Source organism: Amborella trichopoda, chromosome 2 (assembly GCF_054954075.1).
Source record: "Amborella trichopoda isolate Santa Cruz 75 chromosome 2, AtrichopodaSantaCruz75HAP2 v2.0, whole genome shotgun sequence".
NCBI classification, from domain to species: domain Eukaryota; kingdom Viridiplantae; phylum Streptophyta; class Magnoliopsida; order Amborellales; family Amborellaceae; genus Amborella; species Amborella trichopoda.
The window spans coordinates 27,363,617-27,379,559 of NC_142337.1; the positions used below are offsets into that span (position 1 = coordinate 27,363,617).

Genomic DNA, 15,943 nt, shown 5'->3' on the forward strand with positions numbered 1-15,943 from the left:
CGAGTTCTTATTGTATAAGATCCTTAATGCACCCAAACGGATAGGGCTTAAAAGAAAGTATTTTATTTCCAACGATTTATAGGTACCGGTCGTATCCGGCTAAACTCGGACCTGGACCCGAAGAGTATTTGGGTCCAGGTTTTGGACCCCATCCCATCTTGTCTTGGGTCCGGTCGGGTCCATTGCCACCCTACCCATTTTGCTCGCACACAAAAGCAAACTAAAATAACAAATTTCACCTATTTGCATTTGCTTTTTTTACTTTTTTGAGTATTTTAGTGGGAAAAACAGGATTGAAAATCATAAGGTGGTAACTAGTTATGGGGGTGCTACCCCTTTCCTATTTGCATTGGATTAGCCATGGCAATATTATACAATGAGATTGTTTACCTTGGTACGGGATGGTCCAAATTTAAAATCGGATTGGATTAGTCATGGCAATATTATACAATGAGATTGTTTACCTTGGTACGGGAAGGTCCAAATTTAAAATCGGATGGTTGGGGTGTGTTATTCACTGCGATCAAGTCCAAATAAATATGACTTTCTGGTGCACCCCAACACGTTTGATCTTACATCTGTCAGCTACTATTAACTATGATTTTTTTAGTACGGGGTTCTTAACAAGAAATGGCAAAAAGAAAAAGCCAAAAAATATTCTACGTAGAATATCGATTTACTCTGTTGGGATAAAATCCCACCTAGAATTAATTTAGGACCTCAAATTTTGGGAAACTAACCTTGTCACCCCCATAGATTTATCTCAATAAAAAATAAAATCCTAATTGTACCTTCTATGAACTTGAACAAAATAATGTCTCGAAATTTAATAGAGACCATGGAATTCTTATCTATGAGTTAGAAAACTCATATTATAATTGTCTTATTATTTCAGATAATCACCTAGTCATTCCTAAATGATTCCCAAATTTTCAGATTGTTCTGACATGGTGAGTAATAAATTATGCTCCGAAAGGAGCATAGTATAGAAGAAGACAAACATACCCATACTGTCCCTTTCCCTTTCAACTTATGACAAGAGCAGAAGGACGCTCTACCTTCCATCGTTCCTTCTTTTCAATGTTTCCAACCTCCACGACTTCAATTGCTGGCAAAGCCCCGCCCTCCGATAGCAGCCCCCCATCCTTCTCCACTTCCATTTTAAGCCAAAACATATTACTAAAAAAACACACCACTAATTGAAAAATTTAAAGAGAGAAAACGACTAAATAAAAAATTTGGAGAGAGAGAGAAGATTCAAAAAGTAGGGCCATTCAAACTCGTCAAAGATACAATCTCAGTCACGGTGTCTCTTTGATTGGCAAATTGCAACATCGGAGGAACACCGGCAAACTAGAGAACTCTAGAGAGAGAGGGAAAAAAAAAACAAGAAAAAAGAAAAAAAAAAGAGAGAATGAGGGGGAAAGTCTAACACGCATAAGTAGTTGATGGGCCAAACTGAAAAAGGATGTTTTATCAAACCATGCTTTCCTTTGAAGCTGTAATAACAAACGCATGCATTTCAAATGGGAGAAGAACATCTACAGTATGCAGCCGAGGTTGGTAAAGGAAAGTAACAATTTTGGAAAATAAAAGAAGAATGCCTTCCTTCCAACCCTGTAAAATATACGTATTATTCGGCATGGAAGATGGAAAAGGCCTTTAGGAGTCTTGTTGCTTGCAGAGAGACAGAGATGCAGCTGCACGTTTCACCGAGCCTAAGGCATGTGACACTCTCCACAGGGAAAGGGTTCAAGGAATTCATCAAGGTGAAGGTTGGGTCCAGGCGAGTGTCATACAAGACCCTCTTCTACACCCTCCTCTTCATCACTTTTCTCCTTCGCTTCGCATTCGTGATCACCGCCATCGATTCCCTCGATGGAGAAGACAAGTGCTCCTCCTTAGGTAGCTCTCTCTCTCTATGTACGCGTGAAAATTTATCAAAAAGTACTCGAGAGATGAATTATTTGATATTTCGACTATTTTTTTTATTTAATTTCAAAATCCCATTAGAAAACACAATCATATGTTAAAATAGCTCATATTTCATGTGTGTTTTGATAAATGGGTGAAATATCAAAATATTGGTAGCTTAGTTCTTGATAAAAATATTCTTTGTTTTTATTCCCTCCAACATATTTATTTTCTTTTTTGCTGTAAAACATATATATTTTTTAATTCTTTTCAAGAATATGAATTGAGTATAGTTTGAATACTAGATCGATGGATACATGCAACCCTTGTGTGAGATACCAGACGGTCGATATCCAAACGGCGCATTGTATACTGTGCATCATCAATGTAAATAGGAATTTCAGTTTTGAAAATATATGCTGTGCAAAATGAAGATGGAAGTGAGGCATTCGCTACACGTATAAGGCATATGAAACATCTGCCTCCTGTGATGAAGATGGATGGAGCATATTAATTAGAAAAAAGCTTATATAAGGTTGCAACTTTAAAGTGTAGAATTAAAGTCACAAAAGATTATTTTGATGTTGGAAACCTTCTAATTGATCATCTCAACATAGAGATGTATGAATATGAAAAGAAAAAAGATTTCGAGCGCCAAAAATAATGTATCTTGCAACAAATTATCTGGACCGTCCATTTTCAAGGATTTCATGTGTTTTGATTTGAACTAGTTTTAGAGTTTAAAATTTTATAACTGGATATCAAAATAGATTCTCAAGCCATCCTAAAAAATTTTGATACAAAAGTTACAGCAATGATAAAATCTGTAGGCGGCCTCAATTTGATTGTTTAAGGTTGCTACCTTATAAAAATACACCCTATTAATTAAGGAAAAAGTTTATATAAGGTTGCAACCTTAAAATGTTGAAATAAAGGTGCACCTTAAAAATCCATTAGAAAAAGTTGTTTTAATGTTGAAAAACATTATAATTGGTCATCTCGATATTGAGATGTATGAATATGAAAAAAAAAAAAAAGATTTTGAGCCCTAAAAATAGTGTATCTTGCATCACATTATCTAGACCATCTAGTTTCAAGTTTTTTCATATGTTTATAGTCTACTTGATTTTAAATTTTTAAATAATCCTATAAATATTTTAGCACTCTAATTGGATTGTTTAAAATTGCAGCCTTACATAAACCACACCCATTAATTAAACCCTGACCATTACCAAATGATTTCAACCGCTTATTATTTACATGGAATGGTGAATGTCACTCATGTGTACAATAAACTACACACTAGGGGACATGCTTACCCAAGTAGAATACTGACAACCGTAATTGGTCTTTAGGAATTTTTTTTAGAGGTATGGTGTCGTGGTTCAAGCATGTGACAGTTGTACTATTTAATTGTATTTCCCCTCACCATTTAATTGTATCCGACATGTACTTGTTATGGGATTTCAAAAAGGTGAAGCTTTTTATGTTTTGTGTAACATAGAAGTTCTATCCTCCTTCTTATCCAACTGTCTAATTTTTTTAAAGAGGGTTAAGATTGTCTCAATCACGATATCATGTCTCTACATTGTATTGTTTTTGTTTTTCTTCTATAAACTGTTTTGAAATCAAATTTTGGACGTCCACTCTTATATTAAACTCGCATTCATTAATGAAAAATATAAAAATAAGATTTTCAATAAAATAAAATGACCAAAATACTTTTGAAAGTTTTAAGGGGTATTTTGGTCATTATTTTTTATCTAAAAATTATTGTTAATATCTTTTATAGGTGCACCCCAATGAGAAGATGACACATACCAAATTTTATATTCAGAAAAATTGTATTAAAAAACTAAAAATAAATACTTCGAGACGTCGAATCTAAGATCAAACGATGAGTGACTCTCTTGATAAAAAATGAATGGCTGGATGATAAGGAGAGGATAGAACTTCTATATTTTAAAAAACACTTTCCTAAAAAAAAAAAAAAAAACAAAAGCGCATGTTTGTCTGTACTAATTATTTCGGTTTATGCCTTGTAATGTTATAAAGAAATGAAAGACATGTATTCTCTGTTGAATTTGCATTTCTTCCAATTGGGTGGAAGTTTCTTTGCTTATTTTTGTTGAAATTAAATAAAAAGAAGGTTGTTGTGAAAAATGGAATTATCAATTGATCCATGGTCTTCCACGTTTAATAGATGGTACCATGTCAAGGTTAACTCTAGGTAAGGAAAGGACACGTGTCATTCCTCCCAGATCCTCTCAATCCCTAAACTCTCTCCCTCTACTCTCTCTCTCCAACTTGCGTGCAGTCTTAAGACTATCGCTAATGTTACTTACAATCTTAGCCCACATTTTTTTTTGTCAGATGAAGTTTTTATTGGGCTAAACTTTATGAAAATAAATTAAAGCCTCACATCAAATCTTCATTTGAAAAGCATTTTCAGCATCAAAAATCTCCATGATGATTCTAAAATTAATTTCCAATACTAACAAAAAAATTTGAAACAAAAATGTTATAGATATTGCAGATACGAGAACACTTATTTTTAAGGTGAAATGGATGGTTTAGATAATTTGTTGCAATATTCATTAATTTTAGAATTTAAATTCTTAATTTCTTGCACAATCATAATGTTCAAGTTCTGATGACCAATTTAAAAGTTTTTCAACACTTGAATTGCAATTTTTGATATGTTATGAAGTAAAGCTTTATTTATTTTGATAGGGTTGCGGCCCTTATCAAGCCATTTTTCATTTTGTAATTGTGAACTTTTGATTTCATTTAAGGAAATAACTCAAAATTATGTAATTTAATATTCTAAGATAAAGAAACTTTATTGAAGTGATATTTGCCATGAGCGCATACGAATAAGAGCATATATACTATGCTACTTGGAACGTATGGTTCTACAATATTTAGGAGAATTTTGCAATCTAAAATTTGGAAAACTACTTACGAATCACTAGATGATTATTTAAAAAAAAAAAAAAAAAGAATTGAATTCAAGTTTTCTAACATTTAGATCTTACTATTTGAAAATGGGTGTGGTTTCTATAAGGTTGCAACCTTAAACAATCCAATTAAGGCACACCTTAAAATTTTATCATAACATATAATTTTGTTGTAAAAAATTCTTAGTATTATCTTAAAATCTATTTTCGTACCTAATTAAAAAATTTTAAATTCCAAAAATGGTTAAAATCAAGTAGATCTATAAATATTTGAAAATCTTGAAACGGACAGTCTAGATAATGCGTTGCTTGCACTATTTCCCGGACTCAAAAACATTTTTTCATATTCATGTATCTTGATGTCAAGCTGATCTGTTAGAGAGTTTTGCATCATTAAAACAACATTTTCGATAGATTTTTGAGGTGCATATGTGATTCTACATTGAAGGTTGCAACCTTATATAAACTTTTCCTTTTAAAAATTGGATGGCCTCGAGATATTATTTTATTCAAGTGCATAAAAGGTACAATTAAAAAATCTTTTGCATTGAGGTTAATCTATGGGTTGAAGAGGTTACATCCTAAAATTTGAGATCCTATAACTAATTCTAGTTGGGGTTTTACCCTAGGGAGTAAATGGACATTCTACTTGAGTAGAATATCGTTTGGCTACTCCTAATTTCCACAATAGTGGAACATGGAGAGAGAAATTTGTTTCGCTCGTCTAGGGCTAAAAAGAAGCCTTGAGCACAAGGTTAGTTGGCATTGAACCCACCAAAAAGAAAGATAAAAAGGGCATTAGAGTTTGATTTTTTTTTTGTTTTTTATTCTGCTTTTTTTTTTTTTATATTTGGGACGAGGGCCCCTACCCTTGATAGAAATAGTTTTGCAATTCGTCAAGAGCTAACCAATGAAGCCCACGCTCTTTTCCTAAGGGCATCAGAATTTCAACTGATTAGGTGAGCGTATTGAGTTTCAATTGATTAGAGCTTTCCTAAGAAACTAGAGCACCAACAACCCCTGTTTTACTAAACTCTTAACAAGCTCCTTAAAATTTTTATTTATCATCTCACTCTCCTAGTTCATGCAGTAAGTCAAAGTTTTCATAAAAGGGACCCTAGTAATATGTGGTATTCACAGAGAAGACCCTCACATCTTTCTTAATTTCATTCACCTAAGATATGTGGAAAATATCTCTTTCTAAGAAAGATTTCCATTGACCAAGCCACTTGCCCATGTTTGTTTCATGGCAATGAAGTATAAAAAATTTAAATGTTTATATTTCCATACAAAATGGTAGTCTAATAAAAGGTGAGGATGTTAAACTTTCCCTTAACCCATCCCAAGCCCTGATAAAATAAATGGGTTCTGTTAGGTAGTAAAACTTCGCCACATCTTATACTATGTTTTGTGCTCGTGATGCTGATGATGGTCATACAAAATAACAATGTTATGTGGGAAATTGGCTTCATGGTTTGCAAAGTATGAAGGCGGATTTCACAAAAATCTCTGTTGAGAATGATCTCCGATGAACCAGATATGTCTAGTTATATTTTCTTTTTAAATTTCCTTCTTGGTTTCAGGATGCATGGGGAGAAGGCTTGGACCAAGGCTTTGGGGAAGGCGGAGAGGCTCAGCGGTAAAATTGACACCCCAGCTACCTATATATCATTGATTAGTTTAAAAAATGGGTCTTTACGGATTAAAAATTAATGAAGAAAAAATAAATTTTATAGATGGTTCCAGAAGAAATGTATCAAGTGTTAGAAGGCAGTGATGGAGGAAAGGCATTGGACGTTGCAGAGATTCCACAGTCCCTTGAGAAGTTTGTTGCAGAGATGAAGAGCAATCGATCGAATGCCAAAACCTTTGCTTTCAAGCTGAAAGCTATGGTACTCATTCATGCTTCACTCCTTAGATTAAAGAAATGGTAGTTTTAGTTATTTTCATCAATAAATATTATATCCATCATGTTTTATGGAATGCTCAAATTAAGAAAATTGCCTTTTTGTTTTTTTTCTTAGGAACAGATTCATATCTAGTCCCAGGATCAGATTATTCAAGTAGCACTAATTAGCAGGTTATGAGAGTTGAGGAGAGGAAAGATCCACAAATGTTAGATCCTATTCCTCTCTAGGTTTAAAAAATTGTGGTGTTTATCCATAGTATGGGAAGCTATTTTCAAGAGGGAAAACATCCTACACTCCAGGCTTAAGTTGGGTACTCGGAACCAAAAACTGTCATCAATGAGTTGTTTTCCATTTTGAGGCTGCTTCAATCAATTTTTAAGCTATAACGTATTGAGTGGAAATGACTCAAAAAGATATTCTTCTCCTTCACGAGTATACTGTTTATTTACTCCCTCAGGTAAAAGCATATCTAGGAATAGCTTTTGGACCCCAAATGTTGGAGATATTACCTATTTAGCACATACATTAACCTCAATAAAAAAAAAATCCTAATTGTACCCTTTAAGCACTTGAAAAACAATAATACCTCAAGGTTGAAGATAAACTGTCCAATTTTTGGAGGGAGAGATCAAGGGTCCCAAAACTCAAATTTCATATTTGTTTTATTTTAAAATAATCATCTAGTAATTATAAGGTGGTTACCAAAATTCCAAATTAACAAAATCCTCTCAAGTAATCATCTGACCAAGGGACTATAAATAAACTATGCCCCTCGCTCCCGAGGAAACATAGCATACGTGCTCATAAAAGAGTATAATATATGCTCATATCCAATAGTTAGGTAATTTTCCCACCTATGCAGCTATATGCAATTTCATATCATAATTGAAAATTGCAAAAGCAAAGATATAACCCTAAATACCAACAAATTTTTGCGGAACGTGATTTGCGTGGTGCGCGTGTGGAGGGAATTGATAGAAAATATTTATAAATATTCAAATTAAATGGAAAATCAATAGTCTTAGTTTTATTTAAAGTTGAAGTTATTTAAAAAAAGAAAAAGTTTATAAAAGATGCAACCTTAAAATGTAGAATCACAGACACTTCAAAACTCCATCAGAAAAGGTTGTTTTAATGTTGAAAAACTCTCTAATTGACCATCTCGACATCGAGATGTATAAATATGAAAAAAAAAAAGAATTTGAGTACTAGAAATAGTGCATCTTGCAACACATTATCTAGACCGTCCATTTTCAAGATTTTCATCTATTTATAGATCTACTTGATTTTAACCATTTTTAGAATTTAAAATTTTATAAATAGATACAAAAATAGGTTTTCAGATAATCCTAAGATTTGTTTACATCAAAATCGCATGTTATGATAAAATTTGGAGGTGCATCTTAATTGGATTGTTTAAGGTTGCAACCTTATAGAAACCGCACCCCTTAGAGAATAAGGAAAATATTATTCTCAAGGTGAGGCTCTTTAAAAAAATATCACAAGAGTGAAATCATCTCAATTAATATTTTGGGGGGTTCTGACTTGGTTCAGGATTGGAGAGAAACAATTAGGGGATTTCAATAATTTGACCCAAATAGGGTTCAACTGAATAAAAAAAATACACTTACTTGGTTGTTCAGAGCACATTGTTCATGATTAATAATGAGGAACAACTAAAAGCCCTTTTTGTCATTTTGTGTTAAGATGATAGAACAAGGGTTAAGAAACCTTAAACACGGTAGCCAACTCTGTCGTTATTGTAATTAAATAAGGGTTAGTATTATACCATATGTTGTGGACACTTAGAAGGTGCACAAGCACCTTTTAATGGTTCAAATTGAACGAGCTTCATCAAAGGGTTAAAAATGAATCTTGTTTTTTATTTTTAATTTATTTTTAAAAAGATATTAATCTAAGTAGAATTAATAAAAATATTTTGAATAAAAACTATTGATCAAAATAAGATTAAAGGTAACTTGGTTATTTTTGTATTTAAAATATTTTTATCTAGTTCTCTTTATAAAGATAAACCTACACCCAAATATTCAAAAAAATATTTTATTTAAATAAAAATTAAAAAAAATATATAGAATTAATTTGTGGCCTTTATATATCTCAACTGTTGGAAGACTGCTTGTGCACCCTTTCACCCGTCCACAAACATTTCCAGAAAATAATTAACCTAAAAAATCTAGGACAAATCCTTCAAATTGGGAAGATCTATGTTTCAAAAAGAAAATGTGTTTGTATTGGGATTTTGTCTAGCTTGTCACCAAAGTAAACTTGCACATCAGAAGTCCTTTTTAGGTGTGTAAGCAATGCAAAACATATACATGACCAAGCTCAGGTACAACTGAATTAGCCTCTTAGAAGTGCAGTAACCATTTCAACACTGTTGTCTTTGAAACACTATCATAAGATAGAATAATAAATGGGAAAAGTTTTGTCGAGTTGAACAATGTTACAAAGAAACCAGTTTTTATTTTAAGTTGAATTGGCGTTCAAATTACAGAATCAATCATGGTTAAACTAATATCTTCTTATGTCGATGTTATATTTAATTGTTAAACTTAATATCTTAACATTTTGTGGTTATATTATTCACGGAAGTTTATCAAATTACTTATCAGATGAACCATTTAACACTTTACTTATATCTTTTTTTATTTAATTTCAAAACACCCATAAAATGCAGATGATCGCTCTTTCAAACTTATTCCAGCCTTTCTAGATTTCATTTTTAATGGATGACTCATGTTTTTTTTATTTAATTTTTTGCAATTAAATAGTATAAACAACCAAAGACATAAAAGTTTCATCATTGTTTAATAATAATGATCATGACAATAAACAATAATAAAAATAAATAAACCTTACTTATCCATGAACTCTACAGGTGGAGCTCCTAGAGCAGAAGACCCGGGCAGCAAAGATACAGGAGTACCTCTACCGCCATGTAGCATCCACCAGCATCCCCAAAAACCTCCACTGTCTCGCTTTGAGGCTGGCTGCCGAACACTCCACCAATTCCGGCGCCCGCCTTCAACTTCCGGTGCCCGAGTCCGTCCCATCCCTCGTCGACAATTCCCTCTTCCACTTTGTTCTCGCCACAGACAATGTCTTAGCAGCCTCAGTAGTGGCTTCTTCTCTTGTCAAAAACTTCCTACTGCCTCAAAAGTTGGTGCTCCATGTTATCACAGATAGAAAAACATATGCACCGATGCAAGCATGGTTCTCTCTGCACTCGCTTTCGCCAGCCATTGTGGAGGTGAGGGGCTTGCACCATTTTGATTGGTTTACGAAAGGTAAGGTGCCGGTGTTGGAGGCCATGGAGAAGGACCAGAAGATACGGGCCGAATATCGAGGGGGGTCTATCGCGATAGCTCAGGATGGTAGTGACAGGCCTTATGTGGTGGCTTCCAAGCTTCAAGCACTGAGTCCCAAGTATAATTCGGTTATGAATCATCTGCGCATCTATCTACCAGAGGTGTGCCCCTGGTTCTGCCTTCTCTTTTTTTTCGCGAGCATTTGTCCTATCTAGTGAGAGAGAATTAGTGAGATAATGTTTTGTTTGTTGGCATGCATAGCTAGTATTATTTTGATTTAAAGCCCATTTAAACACAATCACTTTTAACCATTGAATGTAAAATCTTAAAATTTGAAATGTTACAGTATTCGAAAAATTTTATTTTAGATTTTGTATCCAAATAATACTACTCATCACACTAATGGAATGCATTATAAATTACAGCTCTTTCCAAGCCTTGACAAGGTGGTCTTTCTCGATGATGATATCGTGGTTCAAAGCGATCTTTCTCCTCTTTGGGACATTGATCTTCAAGGAAAAGTAAATGGGGCAGTGGAGACATGCAAAGGAGATGACAAATTCGTGATGTCAAAGAAGTTGAGGAGCTATTTGAACTTCTCCCACCCCTTAATTGCACAGAATTTTGACCCAGAGAAATGTGCATGGGCTTATGGCATGAATATTTTTGATTTGAAGGCATGGAGGAAGACTAATATCAGCCAAACTTACCATTCTTGGCTTCAACAGGTAAGTCATACTGCTCATGAAATCACTCCCCTTACGTTATATGTAAAAGGGGTGCATGTTTTGTTTTTCCTTTTTGTTTTTTTTTGCAATAATACCATTCTATCAGTGATGTTAGAAAACCTTACTCCCAAAATTTGACCATGAAATACCAGGAAAAAGTTTATATAAGATTGCAACTATAGAAGTTAAGTAAAATCCAGCAGAAAAAGACTGTTGCAAAACTGGAAAACTTCCAAGTGATCATGTTAACCTCAAGATGTATGGATGTAAAGAAGAAAAAAAGAAAAAGAAAAAAAAAAGGCATTTGATGTCCTAAAAATAGTGCCTTGTAACAGGCTATAAGTATTATAAATATGCTCAATCTACACCATTTTTAGAATTTTAAAATTTATAATTAGGGTTTAACATGGACTTTTAAGACATCGTAAGGTCTATGACCTGAACTACATCTTTAAGCAAAATTTAAAATTATGCCTTACTTTTATAGTAGAAGGTGAGCATCTTCTACAAACCTCAACCTGCCTGTTTGTATTGTTATTATTTTGGAGATTTGAGTATTAGAGGTAACTTTAAACTTAAAGTTTTCTAATATAACCGTTACAATGATGCATTGCATAAAATCTGCATAAAATCTCTTATTTTTTATATTAACAAGAATAGTAGCTGACGGAAGAATTTGCTAGTTAGTCACATGCGAAGCTATAACTTCTATTTTTATTGTTTTTTGAGAAATGGATACCTTATATGTGAAGCTATACACACTATTTTGGGTACTTGGTTACATGGTTATCTGTGTTGAGGAGCGATTAAATTCATTGACCTTTTCTCATACCAACATATATGTTTTTCTCCAAGGAAACACGTCCTCATCATTGACTAATAGTGATTTTCGAAAAGGGTCGGTTTAAAATAAAGCAAATTGGATACCATATGCTTCATTGACTTGTCTTTGCTGTTGCAGAATTTGAAGTCTGGCTTGAGCTTATGGCAATTAGGGACATTGCCACCAGGTTTGATCGCATTCCATGGCCATGTCCACATAATTGACCCGTTTTGGCATATGTTGGGGCTCGGCTACCAGGCTAACACTAGTGTAGAAGCAGCTGAAAAAGCAGCCGTAATCCATTTTAATGGCAGGGCCAAGCCCTGGCTCGATATTGCGTTTGCTCAACTTCGACCTCTTTGGGCTAAATATGTAGATGGTTCAGATAAATTTATCAAATCCTGCAAAATCAAGGTTTCTTGATACGAGCATGATTTGAGTTGTAATTATCCTTTGGGGGCTTCTTCACTTTTTTGAGTGATTGATGATATAGCAATCACTATAATATGATATCTTTAGCAGATTGGAGTCCACTGTGGCTGATTTTGCAAAGTTTTCTGTAAAGTTTAAACACATTCTTGACAGGCTCCGACTAATAGCACAATTGTTGATTAGAATACAAGGTCAAATTAATCATATGAATGATTGCTACAACTAAAATGTTCAATGTACACATGAATTTTCAAAAAATAAACCTTGAATATTTCTTTTCGCTTCTTAATTTGAATTTGATTTTAGAGTTGCATCTGGTGGGAGTGTTTTTCAAATTTCCTGCTGTTGCAACTTCGATTAACGTTTTTGGTCTTATCTATTGAACACTATTTTGAGCCAATATTGTGATACACCTTTAGGCTCATGTCTCTTGCATGACATCATTTCAGGTATATACGCGTGTCATAATAGGGGCTTTTGTAATTGTAAGACTATATATCTAAAGAATTTATTACTTTGTATGATTTTTTGGAGTAAATATACAGAGAAAGCTAGAGTTGTTGCATCTTATAATTTATTTAAGATATAATACGATCCATATTGTCATAGTAACAAAACAATCATATCATTAAAATTAACTCATTAGAATTCTATATTGTTTATATATAATTCTTTTCCAGAGTTTTACATAAAAGAGAAATGTTTTCGGGGTTCTTAATGCTCTTAGAGTTTTGGGATTAAAAAATGGACTTACATGTATTTTACAGAGAGTTTTCTTGGAAGTGAGAATATTGATGGAAGAGAGAGAGAGCATTGGTTTAAGATAGCGATTTGTATCGATTTAATGAAAGAGACATTGGTCGCTTATGGGCGTGTTTACACTCCGATCTGCACCGATTTCAGGGATGAGATTTGCACAAATCTTGGTAAAACTTAGTTAAATTTCAAAAAAAAGTAAAAGAAAGTGGGGTCGCTTGAATTATGGGCCCAAGAATGACATGGATCTATTCATATCCGATTCTTTCTTGGGTCTACTGATAGTGCCAACTTCATAATTTGTATATTTTTCTTTAAAACTTCTTTTAAAATTTTACTAAATAAAAAATAAGAAAAATACATAAATAAAGCTAAATTAAATATTAAAAATAACAAAAATTAATTAAAGAAAGAGTACTTACATCAGGGAACCCGGAATTTGAAGTTTCGGGCTTGGATCAGGCTGCTTTTTTGAGTTGCACCACTATCTCCTTTTGGATGCCTTTTCTTGTTGGAATTGCTAGATCTAAGGTTATTTGACTTAGATCTAGGGTTCCTAAGGCAAGGAGGAATTGGTCGATCTAAGGTCTTTCTGGAATTTTGAAGAGTTTTTCCTTAGTTTCCTATTGAACGACTTTGCTTACTGGAATCGGTAGATTTAAGGTTTTCGATCTAGATCTAGGGTTCCTACGGCAGGGGGAAATCTTGAGAATTTTAAGTAGGGTTTACCTAGGTTTTTTGGAATTTAGAGGAGATTTTCTTTAGTTTCCTAAGGGTTTTCGTAAATATGAGTTTTGGTATTTTCTGGGATTTTTTTGGAAATTTTTGGGATTCTTCTTATTTTTTTTTTATGAATTTTCTAAGTGTTTTTTTAATTTCATGTATTTTTGGGTTATTTTTCCTAATTTCGGGAATTGTTGCCTATTTTCTAAGAATTTATAAGGAACTTATTTTCTTTTTATGATGTATTTTTTGGGTTTTGGAAGAGGGTGTCCCTAGGCTTCAAGTGGGGCTTTTTCTTGATTGTTTTGGGTTTTTTTACGGATTTTTTCAAATTTATCTGAATTGTTTGGATTCATCTAATTAGAAAAGTGTGTTTACTCTGTTATTCGGAGCCCCTGGGCCTAACAGGCCACGTGACACGGGCATGGGTGCACGCCCAACGCAATGCGGGTCGAGCGGGCCAACACGACACACCTCGTGTCGTGCGGGTCGCCCTAGGCTTAGTAAGCAGGGACTAAAATGTCATTATCTAGATCATTTTAACCGTAGGTCTGATTTAGGAAATTTTTGGACTGTTAGAAGAATCTCAAGGTCTACTACAAATTGAGATAGGTTTTGAGCAATTTTGAGACAATTATACTGGGTCTATGTTTTCTATGATTTACTAGGGTTTGTGTAGTCCTTTAGACTTAGAACTAATGGTTTTAGAAATTATCATAGCCAGAATTTCGAGGGATGTGTCTTCAACATTAGCTGCTCTACATCCTCTCTCTTCAAATTCTTCATCCAAAGCCTCCATCCACGTTGCCACCTTTTGAGCCTCTAGGATTTCGGTGAACACTAGCAAGATTTGCTCCTCAGAATTTTCCATCCTCTTTTGATAGTCATTTCGCATTGCTTTTATCTTTTGTTTATTTCTCTTGTACTTTTATCACTTGCTTTCGATTTCTTGAGGACCTTTTTCACTCTTATTATTTTTCTAGCTTTATAGCGAAACACAACTCGTTGATCAAATTGGTATAAGCTACTTAAGTCACTTGACAACAAACAATTTCGATTCACACTTGGTTGAGTTGCCTCAAAAGAGTGAAGGTCAAGGACCTCTGTGACTTGGAGAAAGACATGGAATTGGTCGGATTGGTTGGGTTGCCTCAAAAGAGTGAAGGTCAAGGACCTCTGTGACTTGGAGAAAGATATGGAATTGGTTGGATTCTTGCTATCAAATGCCAAAGTGCTTGATTCACTTAACATTGAGCTTGAGAAACATCTGAGGGTGGCAAAAGGTTGGCCAAGTTCCCCAGAAGGTTGGCCAAGTTCCCCAGAGCCTCTTCTGGTGCCAAGATCTTCATCAATTAACCTCCAAAAGATTTTTGTTTCCTTCAGAGGAAGGGGAAGTTTATAGTTTGGGTCCAAATGCTGAACTATTTCATAATATAGAGTGACTATTTTAGAAATATAAATAACTTAACTATGACTACTCGGTTCTTGTCTGCTTTTTTCCCCCTTTTTAAGGAAAGTACTATAATTCAAGAGACTTGCTTCGCAAGCTGTTTTTTTTTTGTTTGTCAGTTTCATGTGAATTTGTCTATATATATATATATATATATATATATATATATATATATATATATATATACACACGAAGATATTACAAAATGCCTATAGGCAAAAATGAACAATGATTTTGCCTACCCTCATCACTATCCAAACTTCATAGCTTCACAGTTGTCTAGTAGTGTTTCAATTTTCACTTTTTTTTACTTATCAAAATGATTTGAAATTGAAGCTTGTGTACATCTCAGTGAGGCGCACCTAATAAAAATAAGAAAACAATAATTTGAAAAATATAAATTGACCAAAATACCCCTATAAAAATTTGGAGGTATTTTGGTTATTTATATTCTGCAAATTATGTTTTTCATATTTTTATTTGGTGCGTCTCACTAAGATGTACACACCCTCCAAATTTCAAGTAATTTGAATTTGTAGAAAAAAAATTAAAATTAAAAAACTATAAGACAACTGTGACGGTGCGATGAAGTTTGGATGGTGATGAGGGTAGGAGAAATCATTGTTCATTTTTTCCTATAGGCATTGGGAAGAGTTTATATATATATATATATATATATATATATATATATATAAGGAAAACCTAAAAAATGCCTATAGGCGAAATGATACAGTATTTCACCTCTGTTAAGGACTTGCTATGTCTGTGGCAATTTATTAAAAGGATCCGCAATGAATGACGCTGTCCGTTGTGGTTACACGTGAATTTTTTTCGGACGGCGATTGGCCTCTGGCTAAAATCACTATAGCATTTTGCTCATAAGCGTTGTGTAGATGCTTATATATATATATATATATA

At 33.7% G+C, this 15,943-nt stretch overlaps 1 protein-coding gene across 1 annotated transcript; it reads left to right on the plus strand.

Moving 5' to 3' along the window:
• The first annotated feature begins 1,535 nt into the window (after positions 1-1,535).
• On the plus strand, positions 1,536-12,300 carry GAUT12 (galacturonosyltransferase 12). Its single transcript, XM_006830396.4, has 6 exons — positions 1,536-1,905; positions 6,458-6,513; positions 6,611-6,766; positions 9,684-10,274; positions 10,539-10,841; positions 11,803-12,300. The coding sequence occupies exons 1-6, from the start codon at positions 1,650-1,652 to the stop codon at positions 12,085-12,087; spliced, it is 1,647 nt and encodes a 548-aa protein (XP_006830459.3). The 5' UTR covers positions 1,536-1,649; the 3' UTR covers positions 12,088-12,300.
• Positions 12,301-15,943: the final 3,643 nt, after the last annotated feature.

Excerpts from the sequence above, each read along its gene's own strand:
- GAUT12 (XM_006830396.4), top strand. The coding sequence starts at position 1,650 with ATGGAAAAGGCCTTTAGGAGTCTTGTTGCTTGCAGAGAGACAGAGATG. Across the intron at positions 10,275-10,538 it reads TGCGCATCTATCTACCAGAG|CTCTTTCCAAGCCTTGACAA; the intron begins GTGTGCCCCTGG and ends TATAAATTACAG. Across the intron at positions 10,842-11,802 it reads ACCATTCTTGGCTTCAACAG|AATTTGAAGTCTGGCTTGAG; the intron begins GTAAGTCATACT and ends TTGCTGTTGCAG.